General features: G+C 34.9%; 1 protein-coding gene across 1 annotated transcript; it reads right to left on the reverse strand.

Moving 5' to 3' along the window:
- Window positions 1-812: 812 nt before the first annotated feature.
- klhl24b (kelch-like family member 24b) lies at window positions 813-26,571 on the reverse strand. Its single transcript, NM_200440.1, is given in 5 exon segments — window positions 813-1,962; window positions 17,436-17,485; window positions 21,524-21,708; window positions 24,242-25,220; window positions 26,439-26,571. Coding segments are annotated over 4 exon segments (1,197 nt in total). The 5' UTR covers window positions 25,162-25,220; window positions 26,439-26,571; the 3' UTR covers window positions 813-1,920.
- Between the last annotated feature and the right edge of the window lie 37 nt (window positions 26,572-26,608).

The raw sequence follows: 26,608 nt of genomic DNA on the forward strand, positions 1-26,608 counted from the left end.
AGCAGAAAATTCCAATATTTTAATAATATAATAAATAATCTGATGGGTGTTTTGAGCTGAAACTTCAACAAAAAACTTATTTTAAATCTTGAAAAGTGGTAAAATAGGTGCCCTTTAACTTACCACCAGATCATTTTTATTTGTTTTATACATTTATATATTATATACCATTTTTTTATCTGACCATTTTGTACTGCAATTAATTACGATTATTATAATATTTGCTGATTCTGTATAGTTTTACAAAAGAAAAGTGGAGTCTGAGAAAGGAAGAAAAAAAAAACCACAGTTTACAAATCCATCTTAAAAATAGCTTTATTGAAGAAAATGTAAGCATATTAAGCACTTGTACATTTCAGTTACTTTAAGCGACAGGTATACATATAAAAAGATGTCATAATAAAGATGTGCAGTCTGTTGTAGAATATATTGCAGGAATAACACAGACAAAAACAATCCCACATCTTTGGATAGTTGTTACATGTGTATAATCTTGCCACAAGGCACAAAATGGTATTTTCTTTCATGACACTTGAGTAATAGTTTCTTTATTTGGCACTTTTCTCTGCCAAACCGTCACTAATAAGTGCTAAAGAACATCTTTGTCTTAACGCTACTTTTTTTTTTTATACACACGTTTTTGGCATGCACAGACAATTCAACAACCTAAATTTTAAGTACTCATACAAAAAAAAAACAAAAAAAAAAAACATTAAGAATCAACACTCATTCTTTCCATGGCTTTTAGAAACTGAAAGTCTATAGAGTATATGAAGTTAAGAACTCACCAAAAAACACCACACACACACTTAACTAGTCCATACGTTTATTTACACAAACATACAGTTATAAATTGCACACTAAAACAAAAAGCAAAGGAAAGGCCATGTTGTGTTACAGCAGGGTTTTGCCTTTCAGTTGCCTGTTAAATTCTCCGGAGTATAACAGACAATGTGTGTCCTTCTATTGTTCTGGTCTTGCAGCTGACAAAACTAAACAATCCTGCTAACCAAAAGCAGGCAACAACGCTGACATCACCGCTCTTGGAATCCCTAGCGCGCAATCTTTTGCGGCTACGTCACTGCACTGTACACACAAATACTGAGCTTAGATTAGAAAGCAAGAAGAGAGATGAGAGTGTGAGCTGACGCATAACCAATACAAACACTTACTGATACAGTAAACCTGAAGAAAAAAAGATAAGATATTTACATTCAGGACACTGAGAAATATTACAAAAATTAAGTGCCTTGTTGGGGTTCAGATTCTACCAAGAATAAATAAGTAAAAAAAGTGAAGACAAATGCATGATTCACTTATAAACATCATTTGAAATCATATGCAAAGGTTTTAACAAATGCTCAATGATACAGAAAACAAATGCGTAGGCTAATCTACTTCATAATGCTCCATGGAGGACATTAGGCATGCTGTTTTTATTTGTTTAGCTTTTTTTTGATAAATGTCATGATAGCATAACGATAAAACACATCTAACATCACCCAAATCCATAAGTAAAGCATTATTTAAAAAACACTATAATTTTTTGGTGCCTGATGGATCACAAACCCATTAGACAGTTCATAAAAAGTGGTTCCTGCGTTATACTGTGTCTTAACATCTTCTTTTTCTCTCTCTCTCTCACACATACACACACAGTCTAAGTCTTCACAAACACACTTATAGATACTGTACACACATTGATCCATCACAATCAAACACTGCATCCACCAGTCGCAAATAATCACACCATTCACCCATTTAAAAAATAACCACTTAAACCATACATTGAAATAGAATCAAAAATAAAAAAAATAGTAATGGAAAGAAAACAGTTGACACAAACGAAGGCACTTAAAAAGGAAAGATGAAACTGATTTCAATAACTGGGTAAATGAAGACCAGCTATATTCATGGCTGTCAATCAGTTTTGATGCATTTGGGTAATAGTATATAAAAAATGTTCTTGTATAAGTATATAGAAACTATATATAAATAAAGCTATGTTTCCATCCACATATATGTGCATTTTGGGAAATCATATGGAAAGAAAATGCAGAGTAAAAACAATGGTGTTATTCCAATGTAACAAATTGTTCTTTTTAATAGAATTCATGAAAACGTAATTAAAACTTTGGGTTTAAGAACAGGTTAATAAATTATGCTGGATTTATTGAACAAATTCCTTGATTCACAACAAGAAAACTTTTTTTTTGTTGTTGTCTAAAAAACATGAATAGATATCTGAACTAACCAGCAGATTGAGTCCAGATTTTCTGCATCCTATTCAATATTTATTTCTGCATAAATAAAGGTACAAGAGCTGTCACTGGAGTGGTACTTTTTCAAAACATAGACATTAGTTATTAATGGATTCATATTAGTACCTCAAAAGCATATATCTGTACCTAAACATTTAAGGAGGTACACTTTTGTACTTTTTAGGTTTAATATGGACCCTTTAGGTACAAATGTGTACCTTTTGAAAAGGTTCCACCCCAGAGACAGCGCTCGTACCTTTATTTCTGAGAGTATAGGGTAAGAAAAGCTACAGCGGTTTCCCTGTTTGTTTGTTTTTTTAAGAATAATTGCACATTTCCAAGTAATTTTTTCCTCTTCAAATTATAGGAGGGAATTTTTACTTTAACCACAAATTATATTAATAATATTCAGTGTTTTTTTCTTACATGTTCAAATTATAATTTCGGATAAAAACATTTACAAACATTTTCCTCTATTAGGGGTTTGAACCTACACTGGTCTCACGGTTTGGTTTGGTTACGATTATCATGTCATTGATTCAGTTCAATTTGAAATCATAGTGCATTAATGATGCCTTCTGTACACAATTTTTAATTTTACAAGAACCCAATTTTCGCTTTTTTTTTTTTAAACAAGTTGTCAGATATATGAACTGTAACTTTAATATTAAAAAACGCATGCTTTTTGAGTGTTGAGCATGTTCTTGTGTTGGGTTTACACTGGCATGCGTGTATAAAAATCTGTGCATAAATAGACACCTGAACATTTTGAGTTTATTTACTTCATTAGCATTCACTTCACAATAGATGCAGATTCACATCATGGGCAGGGCTTCTATCTGCCCAGTGACTCTAGCTTTGATGCTAAATAGTTAACATGGATTTTACCATGATAGTAGCTGTGCTTTATAAAGGCTTATATTCCGCTATATGTCCACTAGATCCTTTCAGAAGTGCACACAGCTCTGTGAGTTCATCAACTCCTCCATCAACTATACCTGAATGATGGCGGCTTCCAGCGGTGCTTCAGACTGAGCGGACCCCAGTTTGATGAACTATTTCTATTTGTTGGCAAGAGGATTTCCCCTCAGGACACTAACAACAGGCGCTACATCATAATCACTCTACTACAAGAGCAAGCTCCTGATTGGTGTCAAACGTGCAAAACGATCAACTCATGGCAATTTATTTGCACAAATCGCGTCGCAGGATCTCTATTTGCGACTTTGCATTAACTTAACATGTAAATCACTTTCACTTGACGCTTCATCTACTCCTGGTGTGAACGCAGCAAAAAACACCTATGATTGGGCATTGTGTTCACACACTCAACAGAAATGGTGCTGATTGGCTCTGAAGATCACCGCTGTTCACCGAGCAGTGACAGTTCTGGAAGGTAATAATAATTCTGAACCACTTTGATGACAGACTTTGGCTAAGGGGTTTTAAAATGACCAAAACAACATTTCAGATGTTTCATAATGTGGTCATTCTTCTGCTAATTTGTTATCACATGATCTGTTAAAACAAAATCACCTAGTTTTTTGATGCACATACTGGGACTTAGTCTTTTAAATGCGTTTCTATCGTAGTTTATTCACATTGTTTCTTAGGATAAAAAGTTAATCCTTCGCAGTTATGTGCATTTTTAAAAAGTATACACATCTTTCCTTTCTCTTAAAAAAAGGAATATTGCAAATCAATAGGTGGATGGAAACATAGCTTATGTTGCTGTCAAAACGACTGTTTATCTGGGAGTATCATAGTGGTAGATTGTTAAACCGTTAGATGTGAATTTGACACCTTTGTTTATACTGTACACTGAAATGAGTTATTGTGTAATTGTCAGTTTAACCGACTGGTCTCAAAGCTTGTGAACTGGGGGTTGGGACTCACCTACCTTACCTATTATAATGCTACATCATGTAAAGTAAGGCTCAGTTTATCTACGTCCCTGTGCGAACATCCTTTTGAAGGTCATGAATGGTAGAACTTCTCATTGTATCGGTGGATGGTGACGCAGCCGTGGTAGGAAATGGGACGGGGCATCGCTGCTACACCCGTGATGATGCCAGTGGATGGATCATAGCACAGGATGGTGTCTGACGCCTCTCCGTTTTCACCACGTCCACCCAGGATGTAGATCTTTCCATTGCATACCGACATACCGCAACTTTCCTGGAAAAAAAGGAATACATATACATGAAATTCTGTTTATTTCAGAAAATAAAGTGATATTCATATTTGATGCAATTAAATTTGAAGAGTATATTTCTGCAAGTGTCACCAGTTCAGCATAATTTTTTGCATTTTACAATTATTGTATTTCTTATGAGGAAATATAATACTGCCCATTATTTATTCAGAACCTTATTTATTTTTTTATAAATATATTTATATTAATTTATATTTATATATTTGTCAATTAATGTATGCATACCTACACATTTAATAATCTTGTCTAAATAATTTCTGAAGTATCATGTGATGGCTGCTGAAACCTATGCAAGTTTTAGGAACAACAAATAATAACTTCTAGAGTTGATCATTTGGTATCAGAAGTGGCTTATATGAAAGTCAAAGGCCTCTAGATTACGCTTATTTTACCAAAATAAAATATGATCATGCCTTGATTTTTTATTATTTAAATAGAAATAAAAAGATAAAAAGATCTGACTTTGCTAAGACAGTCTTAAGTTTGCTTAGAAGTCTTGTCACTTAACAGAAATAACGTACAGTTCAGAATATAAAGTCATGCTGCAGTGGAAAAAGAATTAATATTGTGTATGACTCCCATGACTGCATCCATACATCTCTGCAATGACAATAACTTATTAATAAAGTCATCTGGAATGGCAAAGAAAGCATTCTTGCAGGACTCCCAGAGTTCATCAAGATTCTTTGGATTCATCTTCAATGCCTCCTCTATCTTACCACAGACGTGCCTAATAATGTTCATGTCTGGTGACTGGGCTGGTCAATCCTAGAGCATCTTGACCTTTTTTGCTTTTTAAAACTTTGATGTGGAGGCTGAAGTATGAGAAGGAGCGCTATCCTGCTGAAGAATTTGTCCTCTCCTGTGGTTTGGAATGTAGTGGGCAGCACAAATGTCTTGATACCTCAGGTTGTTGATGTTGCAATCCACTCTGCAAATCTCTTGCACGCCCCCATACTAAATGTAACCCAAAACCATGAGTTTTCCTTCACCAAACTTGACTGATTTCTGTGAGAATCTTGGGTCCATGCAGATATGCCACTTTTTCAAATGATCAACTAGAATCATGTTATTATTTGTTGCTCTTAAAACTGGGATCGACAACAAGACTTTTTTTTAGGTAGTGTATTTTACACATAGTTTGCATTTATAGTTGGTGCATTATTTTCTATAGTGCATACAAATAAGTGTAAAATGATCTTTAATCTATAATGATTGAATATTTACATTTGACCAAATCACCAAATGTGCAACAATTAGTAAAATTCCATATTGCACAGTGTACAATACATCTTTAAATGTTGTATTTAAAATCAAATATTGACCAATGTTTATGTGAAAGTTGTGTAATATTTTATACAGTAAGTATTATCTATTACCTTATTTACTCCAGATTTTGTAATAATACGCATAATACTGACGCATAACGATAACATAACACTAATTATTTTTATTACTATTATTATGATTTTAAAGCGAGTTAAAAACTATGAAAAAAAAACACATTTTAAGTAATTAAATTAAAATATACCATTTCTTTAATATATATATATATATATATATATATATATATATATATATATATATATATATATATATATATATATTTGCAAGGCAATTTTCACTGTATGTCTGATAATATTTTTTCTTCTGGAGAAAGTCTTATTTGCTTTATTTTCGATAGTCTACAGAACAAACCATCGTCATACATTTACTAGTCAAATTACTCTAACCTCCCTAGTTAACCTAATTAACCTAGTTAAGCCTTTAAATATCACTTTAAGCTGTATAGAAGTGTCTTAAAATATCTAGAAAATATTAGTCACAGTCATCATGGCAAGATACAATAAATCAGAAACGAGTTATTAAACTTTTGAAACAATCTGCTCTACGTTAAACAGAAATTGAGGGGAAAAAATAAACAAAGGGGCTAATAATTTAGGGACTTAAATAATTTTGATTGCAACTGTATATAAATGTATTTTAGTTTAAGTTTTTAGATTGTCTACGGAAAAAAGATCTAGTACCTGTTTGCTGAACGTATGAACCACGTGCATCCAGTAATCTTCAATGGGGTCATAGCAGTAGATGGATTTGGTCAGGCCTCCAGAAACATAGATGAGATTGTTCAAAGACACAGCCGTGATGCATCGTTTTGCGATGGGAATGTTGGCCCTTAACAACCAGGAGTCAGATTCCGGGTCATAACACTGAACCTGGTGAAAAACACACACATTGGTGGTACATTACAAACAAAACCTTTCAACTAGTAGCAAAAAACAACCCATCCATCATACACATACATCAATTCTCCTGACATCCTAGATTTGAGGTTGTTGATAAGTCACTTTTTGCAGTAGTCAAAAATATGAATCTGCCTTGAGGTGATATGAACTTGCAAAAACAATAAATCAGCGATCATGTGAGCTGATAAAAAAGGAAACATAATCACACAGACACAAAATCTGCTGATCTCTGTGTGGAGTATGTGAAACGGGGAGGGTATGTACAGTATTATAGGGGTTTCACACATTTTGGAAATAGCAGACAGTTGTGCAAGAGAACGCTCCGGGCAAAAACAATCTGGCGGAATAATAGTAACGTGACTACAAACTGTAAAAAAATATAATAACATGCTTCAAATAACAACGAATCAGAGGCTGTATTGTTACCATCCCAACTTCCATATAAGAAAGCAGGAAATGTATTTATTATTTATAATGTTAAGATTTAGATTTATGTTTTTATTTTAATTGATTTAAATTCTATTAATTACTTATTTATTTGAAGAAGTAGTTTTCATAATCATTATTTTACTTATTTATTCTTTCATCTGAGAATTATCGCTAAGTTACGATGTATGCTATACATCTCAGATGCAGAAAAGCTAGTCCATGCTTTTATGACTTCTAGGCTGGATTACTGTAATGCTCTGTTTGCTGGCTGCCCAGCATCCTCTATTAATAAACTTCAGCAAGTACAAAATGCAGCTGCCAGAGTTCTCACCAGGTCTAGAAATCATGATCATATCACCCCAATGTTATCCTCCTTACACTGGCTGCCTGTTAGGTTCCACATTGATTATAAAATATTGCTTCTTACCTATAAAGCTTTAAATAATCTAGCTCCTGCTTATCTTACCAACCATCTTCCTACAATCCAACCCACTCTTTAAGATCTCAAAACTCAGGGCTTCTGGTAGTACCCAAAAAAAGCAAAGTCGAGTAAAGGAGGTCGAGCCTTCTCATTTATGGCTCCTAAACTCTGGAATAGCCTTCCTGATAATGTCAGAGGCTCAGACACACTCTCCCAGTTCAAAACTAGATTAAAGACCTATCTGTTTAGTAAAGCATACACTCAATGCATCACATAACGGTATGATGAATGAATGTGCTCCACACAGGTAAGCTGGCTTAAAAACCACCCTCCTGTCCTAATGCACCAGACAAATTGTTAGAAACTTACATTTGCTTTATATGTTTGTTTCCATGTTTGTTTATATAACTGCTATCTTCATTGATAACACTCAATTTTTGCATCTTGTTTAAATACACTATGAACATCTAATTATTTTCTTTATTCTCATCCTGAGCCCCCTAAAGACTAAGTAGCGCCATTGATGCAATCCAAGAACTGTGAAGAGATGATCCCAAGGTATCCCTAATCCTGGACCAGACCTTATCGCAAGCTGTAGTAGTAATTCCATATATAATGATACAAGCTTCCGCAATTGTTACACCAAGAAAATGTAATACCTTAATCGAGCTCAAACCAACCATCACAAATTTGGAAAAACACTGTGAAGAAAAAAAACTTTAGTTGAGAACTAAATCTCAGCTGGCTGCACTGAATCACAGTGAAATACATTAAGTGAATCCAATGAGATATCTGCGACTGAGCGTTTCTCTCCAATGGGACACCTGGAGAATGTATCAGAGTGGCCTGACAGATCCAGGTCAGATTGTCATAGCTGTTAAGCTCCACTAGGGGGCAGCGCAAGGCACATTCACTGTACAGTGTGTATCTTCAGTCTATTGTTGTTGAGCTTAGGCAAAGCTGGCCTCTGAAGGAAAAACTCTCTGATCACAGCGTTAAGAGCAAACAAGATGTCATCATGTAACAAGGGGAGGAATCACTCAGGTTAAAGAAATCGATTTCGTTTTGTTCACAAATAATGTGGTAGTTACTATAGTAGTGGCTTTGTATACTAAAACTTCCTACAATTTGTCTGAAGAATGTATTTAAGTGTAGAATGACCTCTGGTTCAACTCGGTTACAAAACATTGATGAGTTTGAGCAGTGTTGGTCATTTTAAAGAGAGAGTGTTTACCCAAAAATGGCAATATAAATCAGCCTTAAGTGGATTCAAACATTCATGGGTTTCTTATTTTGTTGAACATAAAAGAAGATATTTTGAAGAATGTTGGTAATCGCTCGCTATTGACTTCAATGGTTATTTTGAAGAGAGATTTTATTCAAAACTTAAACTTTTTATCAACTTTGAGTGGATCTAAACATTCGTCAGTTTCTTTTTTGTTGAACACAGAAAACGATATTCTGAAAAATGTTGGTAATTGTTCGCCAATGACTTCCATTGTTATTTTAAAGAGATATTTCACTCAAAACTAAAACTTTTTATCAACCTCAAGTGGATCTAAACACTCATGGGTTTCTTTTTTGTTGAACACAAGAGAAGATATTTTGAAGAATGTTAGTAATTGTTTGCCAGTCGGCACAATAGCCTAGTGATTAGTGCGCCAACATATGGTGCAGTACCACGTCAGGCCGTCCCGAGTTCGAGTTCCGGCTTAAGGACATTTCCCAACCCTAGCCCCCTCTCTGTCTCTCTCCAACTTTGCTTCCTGTCTCATTACTGTCCTATCTAATAAAGGTAAAAAGGCCAAAAATAGATAAAAAAAAAAATAATATATATATATATATATATATATATATATATATATATATATATATATATATATATATATATATATATATATATATATATATATATATATATATACACACACACACACATACATATATATATATATATATATATATATAATCATATATATATATATATATATATATATATATATATATATATATATATATATATATATATATATATATATATATATATATATATATATATATATATATATATATATATAATCGTTTACCATTAACTTCCACGGTACGAATGAAATTACTATGGATGTCAATGGCTACCAACTTTCTTCACAATTTAATTTTTACAAGTTTTTAACAGATTTGAAACAGTATTTGGGTGAAGTATCCCTTTAGCTAAACTAAAGCCACTAAAGCTAATATTGTTTACTCTTTATGTAAAATAAACATTAAATTAGATATATCACATGGTAAATTTACTACAACTGAAACTGAAATTAAAGATATTTCGGAAATTTTTGACTAGTATTTAATATTTTAATACAAATACTATATTAGGTTATAAATACTAGATTTTTTACCCTCATGTCTTTTCAAACGTGAGAAATGTTATTTTCGTTATGTGGAATATAAAAAAATGACAATGATATATTGAAGAATGTTTTTTATTTTAATTATTATTACTATTATTATTATTATTATTATTATTATTATTATTAAATGACATAATTATAATTAAATGATGACAGTATTTAATTCGGTGTAAATTTACTTTAAAAAAAAAAATCACAATATCTAACAGGACATAAAAATAAGTATTTACTATAATAACAGTACTGCAATACAAACAAACACAACATCTCAAGTAAAACTATATAATCAGAGCTGATTTATTTACTGTGTGTGAGTTTGTTCCACAGCTTTGCTTAGAGAAATCCCAAGATGACTATATTGGAAAACAAAGCGCGTCACACCCTCCAGTAGCGTGACCCAAAAATAAAATGTCATGTTTATATGCAGTAAATACACAATGACAGATCACTAACAGGGCGGTTTCAAAGACGCCCTACTCTTCAACACTGTACGTCAGACTCTTCAACAAACCTTATCAGAGCATGTGTTGTCGTCAGGTCCTCCTCCGATCACAAACAGTTTGTTGACACAGCTGGCCACGGCTGGCGAGCTGACGGCCTCCTTCATGGGTGCCACTTCTGTCCAACGGTTTGAGAAAGAATCATAGCACTCCACACTGCACAGTCTTGATTGGCCATCATATCCACCGACAGCATACACCTGGAGACAAACACAATGAGATATTGAAGGATTAGTCACTCACTCACTCTCGTTATAACAAATGTTAAAATACCTTAAGTTTTGTTCAAATCAATGGAAAAAAAAATGTTCATTTTGGGTTGAACTAACCCTTATTCATCTCATTTTGCTGGTTTAGTTTACCAAAAATGTCATTTTCACTCTCAAGTTATAAGACAACCCTGGGATTATTGCTGATTTTGGGTTGAACTAACTCTGTAAATTTAAATCTAAAATGTAATTGTTCAGTCTTGTGTTGTTCCAAACTCATGAGGCTTATCTTAATATCTAATATTTTGGATGTGCAGATTTCCAACAGAGAGACAGAAACAAATCATTTTCAAAAACAGTTCATTTTGGGTTTAACTAAGCCTGTTATCACATTTAGTAGAGTTAGTTCACCCCAAAATTTAAATTTTCACCCTAAAGTCAATCAAACTCTCATGCTTTCATTTATTTTGCAACATATTTCTCTCACTCTAGACTTTCAAATGGAAGGTGAGAAATCTTTTAGGTTTATTTTAAAATACCTTTAATTGTGTTCCAAGTATATTTGGAACAACATTGAAATGAATGTCTCTCTTTGTCTGTCTCTAGACTTTCAACGGAAGGACAGAAATCTTTTAAATTTGATTTAAAATATCCTCAGTAGTGTTCCAAAAGGGTTTGGAACAACAATGGAATTTAATGTTCATTTTGGGGTGAACTAACTCACTGATATTGAAGGGTTAATTCATCTAAATTGAAATTGCTCAGTCTCACGTTGTTCCAAACTCATGAGGTTTATCCTAATATGTATTATTTTGGATAAACAGAAACAAATAAAATTCCTTAAATTGTGTTCAACTATCACTGGAATGAAATTTTTAAATGACAAAAGGTTATTTGAACTAACCCTTTAAATCTGAAGGAAGGCCAATCCAAATACATCTGAAACATCATATAATTATTGCGCAATGTAGGTAAACGTTTATCCATTTTAAATTGTACGCATGACATTTTTGTTGATGACACAATCTGGGGGTGAACCGGAGTGTGCAGATCTGGGCAAACAAGAACTTCTGTTTACCTATTCATACTGTGAATCTGAAATGGATATGTGACAAAGGTCTTGCTACAGACACACGCACAACCCTTGAGGCTAGCACTGCATTAGCGACAAGACAAACTCTAGACTTGCTTTTCATTACGTCAGTGGACCTAACAAACCAGATCAAGACAGCCAAAGGACAAATGTCCATTCTTAGGAAATTTTTCATCACACAGAGTTGGTTTTAGGTAAATGCGGCACTTTTGACTGTGCAAGCAGACTATCTAGGTTTTCATTTTTAAAAAAGTGCCATGATTTACAATAAGGTTTCTTTAGTTAGTTTTTAAACGATACCTGTACAGCATTTATTAATCATAGTTCAGCATCTACTAATGCATAATTAACATCCAAATTCATGCTTGTTAACATTAGTTAATAATGCACCATGAGTTAACATGAACGAACAGCAGTGTTTTCATTAACTAATGTTAACTAACATCAACAAACACTGTAATAAATGTACTGTTCATGGTTTGTTCATGTTAGTAAATGCATTAACTAACATTAACTAATGCAGCGATTGTAAAGTGTTATCAAAAATAACTTGTTTACAGTTTTCAGATTTACTCTGGTTTTGTTTTAAAAACACAAACATGCCGTTATGTAATCATTTGTAAGAAGACCTGTTTACATGAATAGCATCAGACTAACAGGCATATGCAAATTAAGTTCAGGTTTAAAACCACAGTTTAAGACATTTAATTCACCTGGGTTATTAATTCGGCAAACATAAGACACTTTGGCAGCATTCAATAGATCAAAAACATCACCGCTGCAAAAAAACATGACCTCAGTGCAAAGTGTTGACAGTTCCGTGTTGTAACACATCACTCAATCACTCTTGTTTGTGTAAGTACCCAAAGAGATTTTCGAGAAATTTCTCGCTCACTCTCAAATGAAAACACGTGGAAGAGTCTTTCGCCTCCCTCTCCTGCCTCATGTCTCCATGTTGTTAAAAAGAAGAAGGTAAACATGTTTCCCTTAATGGAACCAACTGAGAAAACCGGTCGGACAAGTGGCGGTGCACGAACATGCACAAACACTGAGGGGCAACACGCGACTTCAGCAAAACACAACCATGTGCTTTCTGATGAGCTCTTTGTTCAGATTCTATTGTTCTATCACCTCTGGGAGAGATATGTTGGAATAGCTATTTAATAAAAAAAAATCCTCCAAAGATTATGAGATGCCTTCAGATCGAATTAGGTTTCCTGTTTTCGGTGTACGTAAGTGAGAAGACTAATATATGCTGACAGGGTGTGAGAATGTGAGTCATGACTTTCATTTAAATGTTAATTATAAGTTTGTATCGCACAATATTCATATGCAGTATATCTAACTAGTGTCAGCATAGCTCATATTAGATCATTAAAGGATTGTGGAAAACCATTTTGTACCATGTCTATAAAAGTCCGTTTCTACTATTGAACAAAAAAAAGTATGAAAGATCATCGCCAAATTTGTCCTCACAAATTATGAGAAAAAAGTTGCAACTGAACTTATACTTTACTATTTTTTACTAAGTTTTTCCAAATCTGTTTTAAATAATTTTTATTTCTTTCTTGTTTTTATTATCTTACACTCGTTTCTTTTATTCCTGTTCTGTTTGTTCCTGTTTTTATTCCATGTAAAGCACTTTGAATAACCATTGTGTATGAAATGTGTTATACAGTAGAAATAAACTTGACTTGCCATATAGATGATTATGCGGTCAAAAAATTCTGTCACATGGATAAACAAAAATGATACAAATAAAACACTGTATTATGCATGTCAAGCCAGTAGCTGGCAGTAGTTTGTAAAGAAACTACAAAATTCTATAGTTTGTCACTGTCTTCATGAATGCTTAGACCAAGAACGTTACATGCTCTGAAAAAAAGGATTCATTGAATTTACCACATTTTATTTAAGGTAAGTGGCTGTAAGCTATTTATTCGGGTTGCGTTCAAACAAGCAAATTAAATGTAGCAATGTTCAACTTAATTTGTTTGTTTAAATACAGCCCCCAAAAATTGTTTGCGTACCTCTTTAAAAACAAATTATAAATCCAATGAATAATTTTTGTCAGTGTCAGTATCTTGGGGACAATATTGGTATTGTTTTTAAAAACTTACACCATAAACTCTATTTTCAAAAGTTTGCATTTGTATGCGATTTTTTGCAAAATGTCTGCTTTCTATCAAAAGAATAACTTAAGTGTGCACATTTTTTGTAAACTAAAAAGAGTATTGTGTAAATGTCTCCTAGTTTGCATTTCCCCCCTTGACTTTATTTGTTGCAGTTATGAATTTCTTCACTTGCTACTCTAAGTAAATACCTGTGAAAAAAATAACAATTGTAAAATTTTAGCTTTTAAGGTTATAAGATTATAAGGTTGTGGTTCTCAAGGTAAAATGTGTACATTGGCTCTAAAGGTCAAACAACAAAATATAAGATTAAAAATCTGGAGTGATTCTACAATCAGATCTGAATCAGCATACTATCATCTCAAAAACATTGCAAGTATTAGATGCTTTGTTTCCAGTGGGGACTTTGAGAAACTTGTTCATGCTTTTATCACCAGCAGGATACTGTAATGGACTCCTCACTGGCCTTCCCAAAAAGACAGTCAGACAGATGCAGCTCATCCAGAATGAGGCTGCCAGGATTCTGACCAGAACCAGAAAAAATCAGAGCACGTCACATCTGTCCTCAGGTCTTTACACTGGCTCCAAGTTTCAAGAATACATTTTTAAGTATTATTATTTGTCTATAAATCACTAAATGGCCTAAGACCTCAATACATTACAGGTATGCTCACTAAATACAAACCTCACTCAGATCATTAGGATCAAGTAAATTAGAAACTCCAAGAGTTCAGTCAAAGCAGGGTGAATTGAGCTTCAGCTACTATGCCCCCGTTGCTGGAATTGGCTTCCAGAAATGATCAGATGTGCTCCAACATTAGACACATTCAAATCAAGACTGAAAACACATCTGTTTAGCTGTGCCTCTGAATGAGCACTGTGCTGTGTGTCTTTCTTTTCTTTTTTATTCTTTACAACCCGTTTTAACACATTGTAATTTGTAATTGTAATAATTTTATCTCTTTTTTGTCTCTTTTATTCTTGTTTATTTAAAGCAATGTTAATTACCATTGTCTATGAAATGATCTATATAAATAAACGGTAACACTTCATTTTGATGGTCCATTTTAGTATTAGTAGACTGTCCGCTTAATATCTGTTGATACAGGCATTCAACAGACATTTAACTGATTATAAGAAACTTTGCAAGTACATGTCAACTTACACTAACCCCAACCTAACAGTATACTTATTATCTAAGAATTAGTTGGCATGTACATGCAATGTAACTTAAATTTAACAAACAGACCATCAAAATAAAGTGTGATCAAATAAACTACCCTTTGCCATAACTATAACTATAATTAATTGAAGAAAGTCAAATCTGTGAGAGACTTCTCATAACTTCCAATTCAGTTTTTTTTTTTGTTTTTTTTTTTGAGATTAAAAGTTGCAACAAGCATTTATGAGCCTTTGACTTCAGTAGATTAGATTTCATGTATCAGCCATAAATCTTCTATAACCAAAACCACAGCCAGTAAATATCTATACATCTAAAGAGCTGCTGCTGAAAAACAAACCCGAATGATCTTTTGGAGTCAAATGAGTTTGAAGCTAAACTATTATGTGCCTCAACAGAAAGACAAAGAGACTATTGCAGACAGCCAGAGACAGGAAGCCAAGTGAAAAATATCTGAATAAGCCGCAATACAAAGCATCAAAACAAACAAACCAAAAAGAAAGAGGCGTTCATGCAGACGACTGGCTATAACTTACAAGCGCATGTTAATTACTCATTGCACAAGTAGCTTTTGTTGGCCCAGTTACTTCCATTCAAAACAAGGCACTTTAAAATTTATTGAACCTTTGAGCTAGTTCCTCACAGAGTACATAAAAAGCATAAGATCTTTCGCAAACAGGACAGAACAAAGCTATTCAACCCCCTGCCAAACTAAATCAGATCTCTGGAGCTGATTACGTTTGTTAAGAAATGCTGAAAACAGCTTGATAAGAGTGATGCAATGCCAACTGAAGGATACAGATCCAAACGGCTTTGGCAGCACTCCTTAAACAATGGTACAGGCCGTTAATGCGTCCGATCGCTTCAATGTCAGTTACTGATTATTAAAATCTGCAGTGTAAGCAAATCAGCTTCAAGGGAGAGGCTGTAATGATGTCACTTTGATGAAAACAAGGAACACGTTTCAAGCAGGATAAGAGAAACAAACAGGCTTTGAAAACGATAGAGGGACTGAGAACAAGACAATAAATGACAAACAAGTGATCAATTATAAAGGGTGGGAATAAGCCTGAACATTAAATATGCTAAAGAAACCCCAACAACACCCCTTTCTATATGTGAGAGACAATTATAATTTATAGAAGTATGCGAACCACCATTGCAAAAGCCAATAATAAACATGAAACACTGGAATGTTGGTTTGTTATTGGTTTCTAAATGGTCTTATTGGTTTGTAGTCTCAGTAGCCAATTGTTCACCACACAAAACCCAATTGTGGTTGGTGCAAACCCTTGCTATAAATCAAAATGTATTGGCCCCAACTTGTGTAGTTCTGCTCATAGTAGTGGGTTCCTGATGCTAGTGTGTACCAAATTTGGTTGGCATCTTTAAAGTGGCACTCATTTGTTTGGATGCAGTCTTTGCCATCATAATGATACGTGTTGCAGTCCACTAATAAAAGGTCTAGTGTACACAAAGCTCAAAAATGTGTCCAAACCTGCTTCTAGAAGGCCATTGTAGACTTTAAATTCAACTTAAATAACAAGAAAACTTTCAGGTCTTCCTGGAAAGTACATTTTTACAGGTAATTTCAAAATTGGGTGCTTTAGAATTCACGTTGCTTGAAGCAAAATGGCAATGTTTTTGTTATACATCACATTCAACATGGCTACAAAATGGTCAATAAACAATCCCAGGAAGCATCTAAACATAGCTTGGCTAAAATAAGGCTAAATTTGGGCTGTCAATGACAATCTAAGAGAAATCTTAAAATAGCCCAAAACTAGACTAGTCGTCAAATAGACAGACTTTATATGTGTAGTCTTTCATTTATGTTTATTTGATAACTGGTCTAGTTTTAGCCTATTCTTAGACGTCTTTTAGATTTTCACTGACAGCCCAAATTTAGCCTTGTTTAAGCCAAGAAGACTATGTTTTGATGTATTTTAGACATATTTTAAAAACAAAAAAGCTTGCTGGGATGGGTATTTGTGTAGGTTTTACTGTTTAACATCTTCAAACTGTCATTTATTCCATCATAACTATATTGTAAATGGTAAAAATGTTAATAAATGAAACAAATTTTGCCTCAATTCAGATGCTTCATCCATCACTTCTGCCATATTTTCTTAATCTCCTGTCATACAGTAATTACAACTTTGTGGTGAGGTTCATGTGCTTTCAACTAAGATTTTAATAAATGCACCATGAAATCTGTCCTCCATGAGAACGACTGGACAATGGTAGCATATAGTGAAGAGACTGAACTCACCTTTCCCAACAAGACAGCCATTTTGTGTCTCCAGCGGCCTTTGTTCAAGGAGGCAACTCGGATCCAGATGTTGAGCTGGGAGTTGTACATCCAGACATCCCTGCTGTTAATTCTTCCCCCTGAAATGATCACAACAAGTATTTTATATTACACACAAATTATTATATAATGCAACAATGTGAAAAGGTAAATGACCCATGAAACACTTCTGTTATAAACACATTAACTCATCATGAAAATAATAAAATCATCACTGTGGATGTCTGAGATCATTCCAAGGAGGAAACATAATTAAAGAGATCAGCTAAACCAGAAATATACTTATGAAAAGAATTGTGCAATGCAACAAATAGCTATGAATCATTATTTGGTTTCCCAGCATTGAGTTGAGGCTGGAAGGGCATCCGCTGTGTAAAACATATGCCGGAATAGTTAGCGGTTCATTCAACTTTAGTGACCCCTGATAAATAAGGGATTAAGCCGAAGGAAAATGAATGAAATCATTATTCACATGTACACTACCAGAAGAAAACAAAAAACAACCCAGCAAAGCACCAAAGATCATCATTAGATGAAGTCCTTGAAACGTCAACTGTACAAAATTCACATAATAATTTTTCTAGCCTTTTTGAAGCAATGATGTGCATATTTTTGCTTTGTTTTCTTATTATGTTTGTTGTCAGGTACTAAACTTAAGCATTTCCAACTCACCAGTCTGGCCAGTGTCAGTTTGTTCCTAATAACCTAAAATTAGAAGACCATTTTGATTTGTATAGCATATCTTTAGTTGCCACAGCATAAGTCCATTTGTTATATCATCGCCTGAATAAACTTCTTGCAATATTTGTAAAAATAGTAATAAAAAAAGAATGAGTAGTGTATCATTTGTACTAACACACACACACACACACACACACACACACACACACACACACACACACACACACACACACACACACACACACACACACACACACACACACACACACACACACACACACACACACACACACACACACACACACACACACACACACACACACACACACACACACACAATAATGGCAACAAACCTCATCTACAAAAACCGTTCCAGTTCTTCAGGAAGCGCCAGCCGTGTGGAAAGAACACACTGGACTTGAAAGCTGCTCGACCTGAAAATCATCCTTCTATTCTGTCAATTTTCCATTATTTTCTGACTCGCATATCTAGAGTTTGACACATACAATATTTATAGCCTGACACTGACACACATACAGGCTCGCAAAAAAAAAAACTTGGCCTGGCTTACTGAACTAACTTCAAAAAAAAAAAAAAAAAACGAGATGTGAGGGGAAGGAATGAACCTAAAGGAGGTCAAAACTAGAGAGAGAACAGTTAACTAGCAGAACGGCTCTTATGGAGACACGTGAGCGCTTGGCACATGCTGAATGTAAACCGATCGCTCAGGATTCCAGCCCCCTCACTCTCTTTCTAACGCTCTTTTCTCATGAGATAGCTGTAGTCCTGGTCTCTTTTAATTATGTCTCACAGTGTCTTTTTTGCTGAACCTGCTTGCTGTTCAAAGCGAGCTGCTCTGTAATGCGTGGCGCCCTGCTGTGCCTAACAAACCCCTGCTGACTAAATCAGCCTTGAGGTAAACATCAAACTGGGTCATCAACAATAATTGAGATATAAATGACAGGATTGACAGATGGAAGGCATACATACACAAGTCACATAGTGCCTTGATTGATCGTTTCCAATTAAATATCCCAACGTGTTTTGGCTTTGATGTCATCTATATGCTAATTGGTGTTGAGTGATAAAACGGTGATGTGTTCAATAAATGTTCAATGGGACGTTTATGCTTCAAATCGGAACTAAACAATGTGTCACAAAGACGGTTTTATTCCACACGCGTTTAGGTTTACTTGTAGAGCTTGAATCGATCAAGCTCTAAAAAGACAAGCACTTAAATTTAGCGAAGAAAATAAAAGTTTCTCAATTAGTTGTAATAAAATGGTACTGATGTTTTCTATAGCACTAACAAACAGATGAAACACTTGGCCATGAATAATTTAGTTGAAAAGTTGATTTTTTGGATTTACTGTACTTGTAGCAGCAGCATGGTTTTGCGAAAAATTGGGAGATATCCATATAAATTGTGTTACAGTATTAATGTAGTCATGTACTGAAGAGAAATTGAATCACAGTAATTTTTGTTATTGAGCCATAGATCACTTATATTTACACTTAACGTATTCAGGCTACTTGTTGTCTTACAATTATCATAAAAACTACATATTAGATCAGGGTGGGGCCAAGCTGGAGTCTCTCTCTAATCCCCTAACCTCTGCAATGGTTGAGAAAATTCCAAATTGAACCAAAACAAATGAATTGGCTTAAGATTGGCAATGAAAGTTCAGGAAGGAAGTTCCAGCGAAACCTAGAAATCAAAAATTTAAAAAAAAAAATTTACATTTAAGGAAGGTATTAAGATGCTATATGCAGACCCCCTAGTTTTTCGTTATTCCGCGATCAAAAAAATCCAACGCAAAACCAACAAAAAGTCACAATCTTTTGCGATCCTGCAAAATTCCTAAACACAAAATAATCGCAAGAAATGTAAATACTCTCAAAAAACATCCAATTCCAAACCATATAATCAAATTATATTTATTTCAGTTTGAAATTTATGTTTTACATGACTTATAGACACTGCATACACAGCGCATATGATGTATTTGAGTGTCTCTCAAAAATTATGTCTCACCTGCGCCCAAACAATCATTACATTGCATTACATGGAAGGGGGCGGAACTGTTTTGCAGCCTGTGCAGTAAGCTGACGCGGACGAAGTGCAAGTGATTTACATGTGAAGTCAATGCAAAGATTGGATTGCGCATCCTGTGGCACGAATTGACTGAGCAATCAAATGAAGCAGTGGAACACACAGGGAATCAAGCAGCTGGACGTGATCGAATTGAAGGACATTATTTGTGCTTCACATGTCTATGATGTGCATAAACCCTTTTCCTGCAGTTAAAGAGAGAAAATGCCTCCTAGCCATTGATGAGTTTTATGGCAATCCGTGTATTATGGCAATTAAGGTGTATTACAGTAGGGGAAGCCCTAATGCATGTCCTGAGTGAGGTACATGTCAGATTCTCCAGTGAGTGAAATCTGAGATAAAGTAAGATTGTGGATAAAAATAAGAGTTATACAACCTTCCTTTAGCTTAATTCCTACTGTTTTAGAATGGTTTTAGATCATGTTGTTTTGACAAGAGACAAAAATAAAGAAGCTTTATTTTTAGGATTTGTGTCAGATGAGATTGCACAGCTAACATAGTAGGCTACCTAATATGGTAAATAATATACTTTTTATATTTAGATATATATTGATGGAAATTACCACCACTAAAATTGTCATTTTAATCGCATAAAATAATTTTTTAAATCATGAAAAACTAGAGCGTCATATGTATGGTTTTACATTTAATTATGGTGATTTTAATGTATGCTTTTATGGATTACAAAGTTGTTTTTTAAATGTTAAATCTTTTTTGCAATATTTAAAGATAATTCTAGATTATCAATGCATGAACTCAAACTTAAGAAACAAAAATCCAGCAATTTTAAAAAACATTAAAACATTATAAATACTGCCCTTCAGATTTCTGGCTGGCAGGTTTGTCATGTTCTAATTATAAAATAGAACTTTACCAATGAACTGTCTTTTAAAAATCTGCCTTTAAATTAGAAAAAAAAAATCAAGATTTGACACTCACTGTTATAGTGATCAAAGCAGTTTTACATTGATTACTTATTTTTTGGCCTTATCACACAGCCCTATACCAATCCATCACTAAAATTAACATTCAAAATGCAGTTTTACAACATCAGAGCAAAAATGTCCAGAGCTCATTGTGCACTGATGAGATTTTCAAAAATATAATCCAATCAAATGCTGTTTACTAATACAATTCCCCTCCCAATAGCACTAGCATTAGCAACTAGCAATTAATATTCCAGTCAATGTTATAAACAAAAGGCTACTGGCATTTCAAAACTTCCTTTCTCAACAGGAAACAAAACCAAGCCAAGTCTTTCCGCCACTGCTAACAGAACAATTTAGAGCTCAAGAAGAATAATATTACAAATGTCCAAGCTTACCTGAAACCAGAATGTCATTCCTGAGGGCACACACGGCATACTCTGACTTGGTGAATTCTGGGAGTTTGGCTAAGGATTTCCATTCACCGGTAACAGGATCATAGCATTCGGTGTATGGCAGGTTGAATCCACCCATCCTCTCGCATCCTCCAACAACCACAATGACCTCAGAGAATCCAGTGGACCTACACAGACACAGAAGGATCGGTTTTAACACATTAACAAATGACAATCATTATGTATTCATTTATTTTCTTTTCGGCTTAGTCCTTGTAATGTATCCAGCATATGTTTCATCCAGCGGATGCCCTTTAACCGCAACCCAACACTAGGAAACACCCATACACTCCTGCATACACACACATACACTACGACCAATTTAGCTTACTCAATTCACCTTTAATGCATGTCTTTGGACTGTGTGGGAAACCCGAGCACCCAGAGGCAATCAGTTAATTTAAAAAATGATGATAATAAACAACAACAACAGAATTCCAGACAGTATTTTTAGTAGGGCTGCAAGATATTAGAAAAAAATAAATAAATTATATATAATCCGATATGAAGAAATTTAGAAGAATTGAGATTCAAGAATTGACTGTGATGATTCTGTAGGGCAGTACATATGTATAAATTACACGAAACAATTTACAAGCATAGATAAATTCAATAAAGAAAAAATATACCAATTCAAAAAACAGCGTTTGATTGTTTACAGATAAGTCATACTGTATTTAGGTATACAGAAATTTAATAATCAAATGCAAAATAACACTGCATAGTCTTTGTTTAATAAACAACTCAGTCCTTATTAAGTTGTCAAAGGTACGAATAGTACAATTTCTTCCTCACATGGACAAAGATCTAAAACACTTGCGAAATAATAAAGTATAATCTAGACTCAAAGTTGCATATGCTCGCGATGTTCTATTGCGAATAATCATATTGTTATATCAATGCTGAAACGATATAGTGCAGCCCTAATTTTTAGCACTGTGAAAACTGTTTACATATTGTTTTTGTGTCGTTGTGTCGTTTTCTGCTTTGACACTGAAATGAGAAAAGCACATTTCCAATTCTAAGAATAGCAGTAAATGACTGTCTACTGGTGCCCGGAGCACAACATGCATTCCCTGTGCAAAGAACCAATCCGCAGGCAAACACATTTCATCCAGACTGAACCCCCACCATTTTTTCCCTGAAATCATCTGCCTAGAAGACTGTGCTCTCTGTGTAAATGTTCAAGGGGTTTGAGAGTGTGCACATGCAAAGACGCTAAAGTTAGAGTTGAACTTTAAACACCCTCTCTGAGGGAAAAAGATTAGAACGAATTGTGCCTGTCGCTCATTCAATAATGGAAATATCGGTTACTTCATGCAAAAATGGAAAAATCAGATCAATCTTTCATGTGTGAGGTAATTAGTCTAAAAGCATCACAACCACACAATTCCCCAACAATAATTAGGAAAAATCAGTCAAGCCCTATCCTATAATTCAAGAACCATCCCAAATCTGCCTAGAAACAGAGGTGGAACTGCAACTTTCTGCCAACTGTAATCTGACACCAACTCTAAACCAACCCTATAAATCCGAGGAGTTATGTTTTTTTCGTCAAGCCAAAGGAAAACGGTTATGTGGAGATGTAAAGAAAGCCCTCTTTTTGTTTTGCAACAAGATTTAACAGCTTTTGTCAATGTTTAACTGGTTTCATCAGACTGAGGTTACAGGCTAATGACTGTCCTGTGCCTTTCTTCAAGAAGTCTGTAATGAGACTGTTAATGAGTAAGCAATGTAACACTGATGACTTTGAGAACACCACAAGTGTGCAGTTTCCCCTCCCCCTCACTCACGTTCCTCTAGACATAACAAAAACAAAGAGCACATGCTGCAAGCAGGATCAGGTCAACAGGAACAAGTTTCGAAACTCAGGTGTTTGTGTGTTATGAAGCTCGTGGAGGAAGAATGTGTACAGGCAAGCCCAAAGTCAAGTTTTTTCCCCCTCAGCAGAACAAGGGGCCTGAAGGGGTTGTCTCTTCTTGCACTGTCTCGCCAATCTCACAATGCAGCTCAAATTGTTCCATATACATAAATTAGAGCATTGGGTTTCCCAACGATCAGCTATAGAGTGTGAAGCTATAAAAACAAGCCATTAAATTACTTCAGACACGCACTTGTTGAAGCATGTCTTCGAGTTTTGAGGAGGACTGAATATATAATGTAGCATATCTGGAAAAGTTTCTAGAAGTATTCCTGATCATTAAGGAAATAACAGAAGAATTTGACAACTGCTAATGACTATTAATCCAACATTTGCTGGATTGTTTGTTTCAGGGTGGCCAATGATGTTAGGCTTATAATAAACAAACTTTTTGGTAGCAATGAATTTTCCCTAAATCAATTAGTGCATTTATTGTATGTGAACATAAGTGCTTGCTTACGCTGTAAAAATGCAGGCTCACACAATTCCTTCATGCTGTCCCAACACAAATCGATTAAGTTAACTTAACCAATTTAAGTGGATTAAACATAAAACAATTAAGTTGTCCGAAAAATAATCTAGAATTGTGTTGTATCTGCTCATTTTAAATAAGTAGATTGACAAAGCAGCAAAAAAAAAAACTTTTTTGAGTGTACGTACACATTTCTAAGTCCTAAATTTAGTAAAGACCCCTCAGGGCACAGGAAATAGCTAATAGCAATGTAGGACACCAGTAATACCTGCGTGGACGGGTTCGAGGTGACATCATTTCATTGCCCAACACATGATAGCGTCTAGCTTCGTGAAGAAGCTGATAGCACTCTGGTGCGTTTTGGATCAGCTGGTCCCCTTCTACCGTCTGCACAAAATAATTTGGATGCAGCAGGGGCAGGCGGACATGATTGAGAAGGTCTTTGAGCATGATTCTGCGATGGTCCACATCGTAGTACACCCAACGCATCACTGCCTCAAACACGGTCTCCTCTTTTCCAATGACCATCTCATCACTGGCGATGTACTCCTCCAGTTCCTCCTTGCGCAAGTCCAAGAACTCTTCGTGCTGGGCCACATCGGCAAAGCTCTGCAGAGCGTAAGAGCGGCAACGGCTGGCCAGTTGCTTGAGAGAGTGAGCGTCAGCGAAACGCTGGATGCCCAAGCAGTTGCATGGGTCAAGCTGGTCTTCTAAGAATTTGGCACAGGCATCTCTCAAAGTGCTAATCTGGAAGAGGCTGGAGGTCTCAAAAAGAAACTGCACATTATCTGTAGTGATGCGGGCACGGCCAGTGTAGACGTACTGCAGGAAGGTGTCCATGGCTTCAGCACGGATGCCGTTGATCTCCACCAACATCTCCCGGCTCTCCCGGTGGTCATTGCAGAACATTGCACGGAAGTAGCTGCTGCATGCAGATAACACGGCACGATGACATGGAAATTCACGACCCTCCACACTGATCACTACATCTGTGAACAGACGGCCATCGCGAAACTCGTTGAACATCTGTAGGATACTATCAGAGTGGCACGGGCCGGAGGAGAAATCAAATACATCATGGTTACTGACGGGCTTGCTGTCCATCTCCAGGACCTTTCGCTTGACTGCTGGAGACTCACGGACTCCAGAGTCTTCTCGGTTTAGTCTTCTGCCCAGAATAAGTACCATTTCTTTTAGACCAGAGAGGCCCAAGGCCTTGTAGACAATAGAAGAATATGAAGCCTCAGCTGAAAGTAAAAAGAGAAATATTATTTTAATCAAAACCTTGTTTTAAAAAAAATAATATCGCTGTTGGGTAACACTATATTTTGATGGTCCATTTGAGAATTAGTAGACTGTCTGCTTATCATCGGCTGATACTGCTCCTTTAACAGGCATTTAACTGACTATAAGACACTTTGCAAGTTCAACTTACACTAACCCTAACCCCAACTTAACAGACTACTTATAATCTAATGTAGATTCAACATAACTTAAATTCAACAAACAGACCATCAAAAACAAGTGTGACCTGCTTTTGTAATCTTTTGTGGTGATAACACAAGAAAAGTAAAAAATAAAAATAAAAAATAAAAATACATTCAACTTTTCAGACAAAACATGCAAAATGAAGAGCTGATATAACCTACCCACTTTAAAATGTCAACAAAGTATTGCCATGTTTTCAGCCAACGTAACATATAATCGTCCACTAAAATCTTTTTAAAATAAAGTTTAAATGATATTTGAACTGTTTTTATGTTCTAAAACGCTAAAACGTTGTCATGAAAATCTGGCAACCTTTTGTTTGTCTTGCATTGCTCTTATTGCCTCAGGTGTATTCACCTTTGGACTGAACATGCTCATTTCTGACCTCTAGCGGTCACTTCCGTATACGAAAATGTATCAAAACAAAGAACTTAGGGAACGTCAACAAAATGGTCTTCAGAAATTGACCTGGAACCACGTGTTGACACAAATTAATCACACAATTTTCTTGTCATACCACTAAATACATAACTTAAAGTCAATCAAAATTAAAGTATTAAGTCAAATGACGTATATCCTGCTCCTTAAAACATATTTATACATGCTGTAAACTAAGTCAAAAATTCCAAAGGGCAGACCATCATTTCTTTGTGTGTCGCAGTTATGCCCTAGTGCCACACATTGTAAACAACAGACATCTCGAAGTGAAGAAGTTATATAAAACTGCACAAATAATTTTTTATAGGTTATAGGGGATATATACATTATTACATGAACATATATTATAAATACACTTTTTAATACAAAATTTAATTAAGCATGGAAACAAAATATTTTGAAGGATCACTGACACAAAACTGTTAAAGTACTCTTAAGCGAATAGAATAGAATAGAATAGAATAGAATAGAATAGAATAGAATAGAATAGAATAGAATAGAATAGAATAGAATAGAACGTCATCATCAGCAAAACTCACCAGTTTAAAAAGTTAAGATTTCGTTACGGATGTCTCCTTAGTGTGTAAAAAGTGAAAATCGGTCAAGTGAAACTCTGTTCGTCTACCCTTTGGCGGTCATCTCTATTCTAGCAATGAACCCAAAAGATCGTCTGGGGGAAAAAAACGGTCCGCTGGGCGCTTTATTGCCA

Source organism: Danio rerio, chromosome 24, assembly GCF_052040795.2.
Source record: "Danio rerio strain M-AB ecotype USA chromosome 24, GRCz13ab, whole genome shotgun sequence".
Taxonomy (NCBI): Eukaryota; Metazoa; Chordata; class Actinopteri; order Cypriniformes; family Danionidae; genus Danio; species Danio rerio.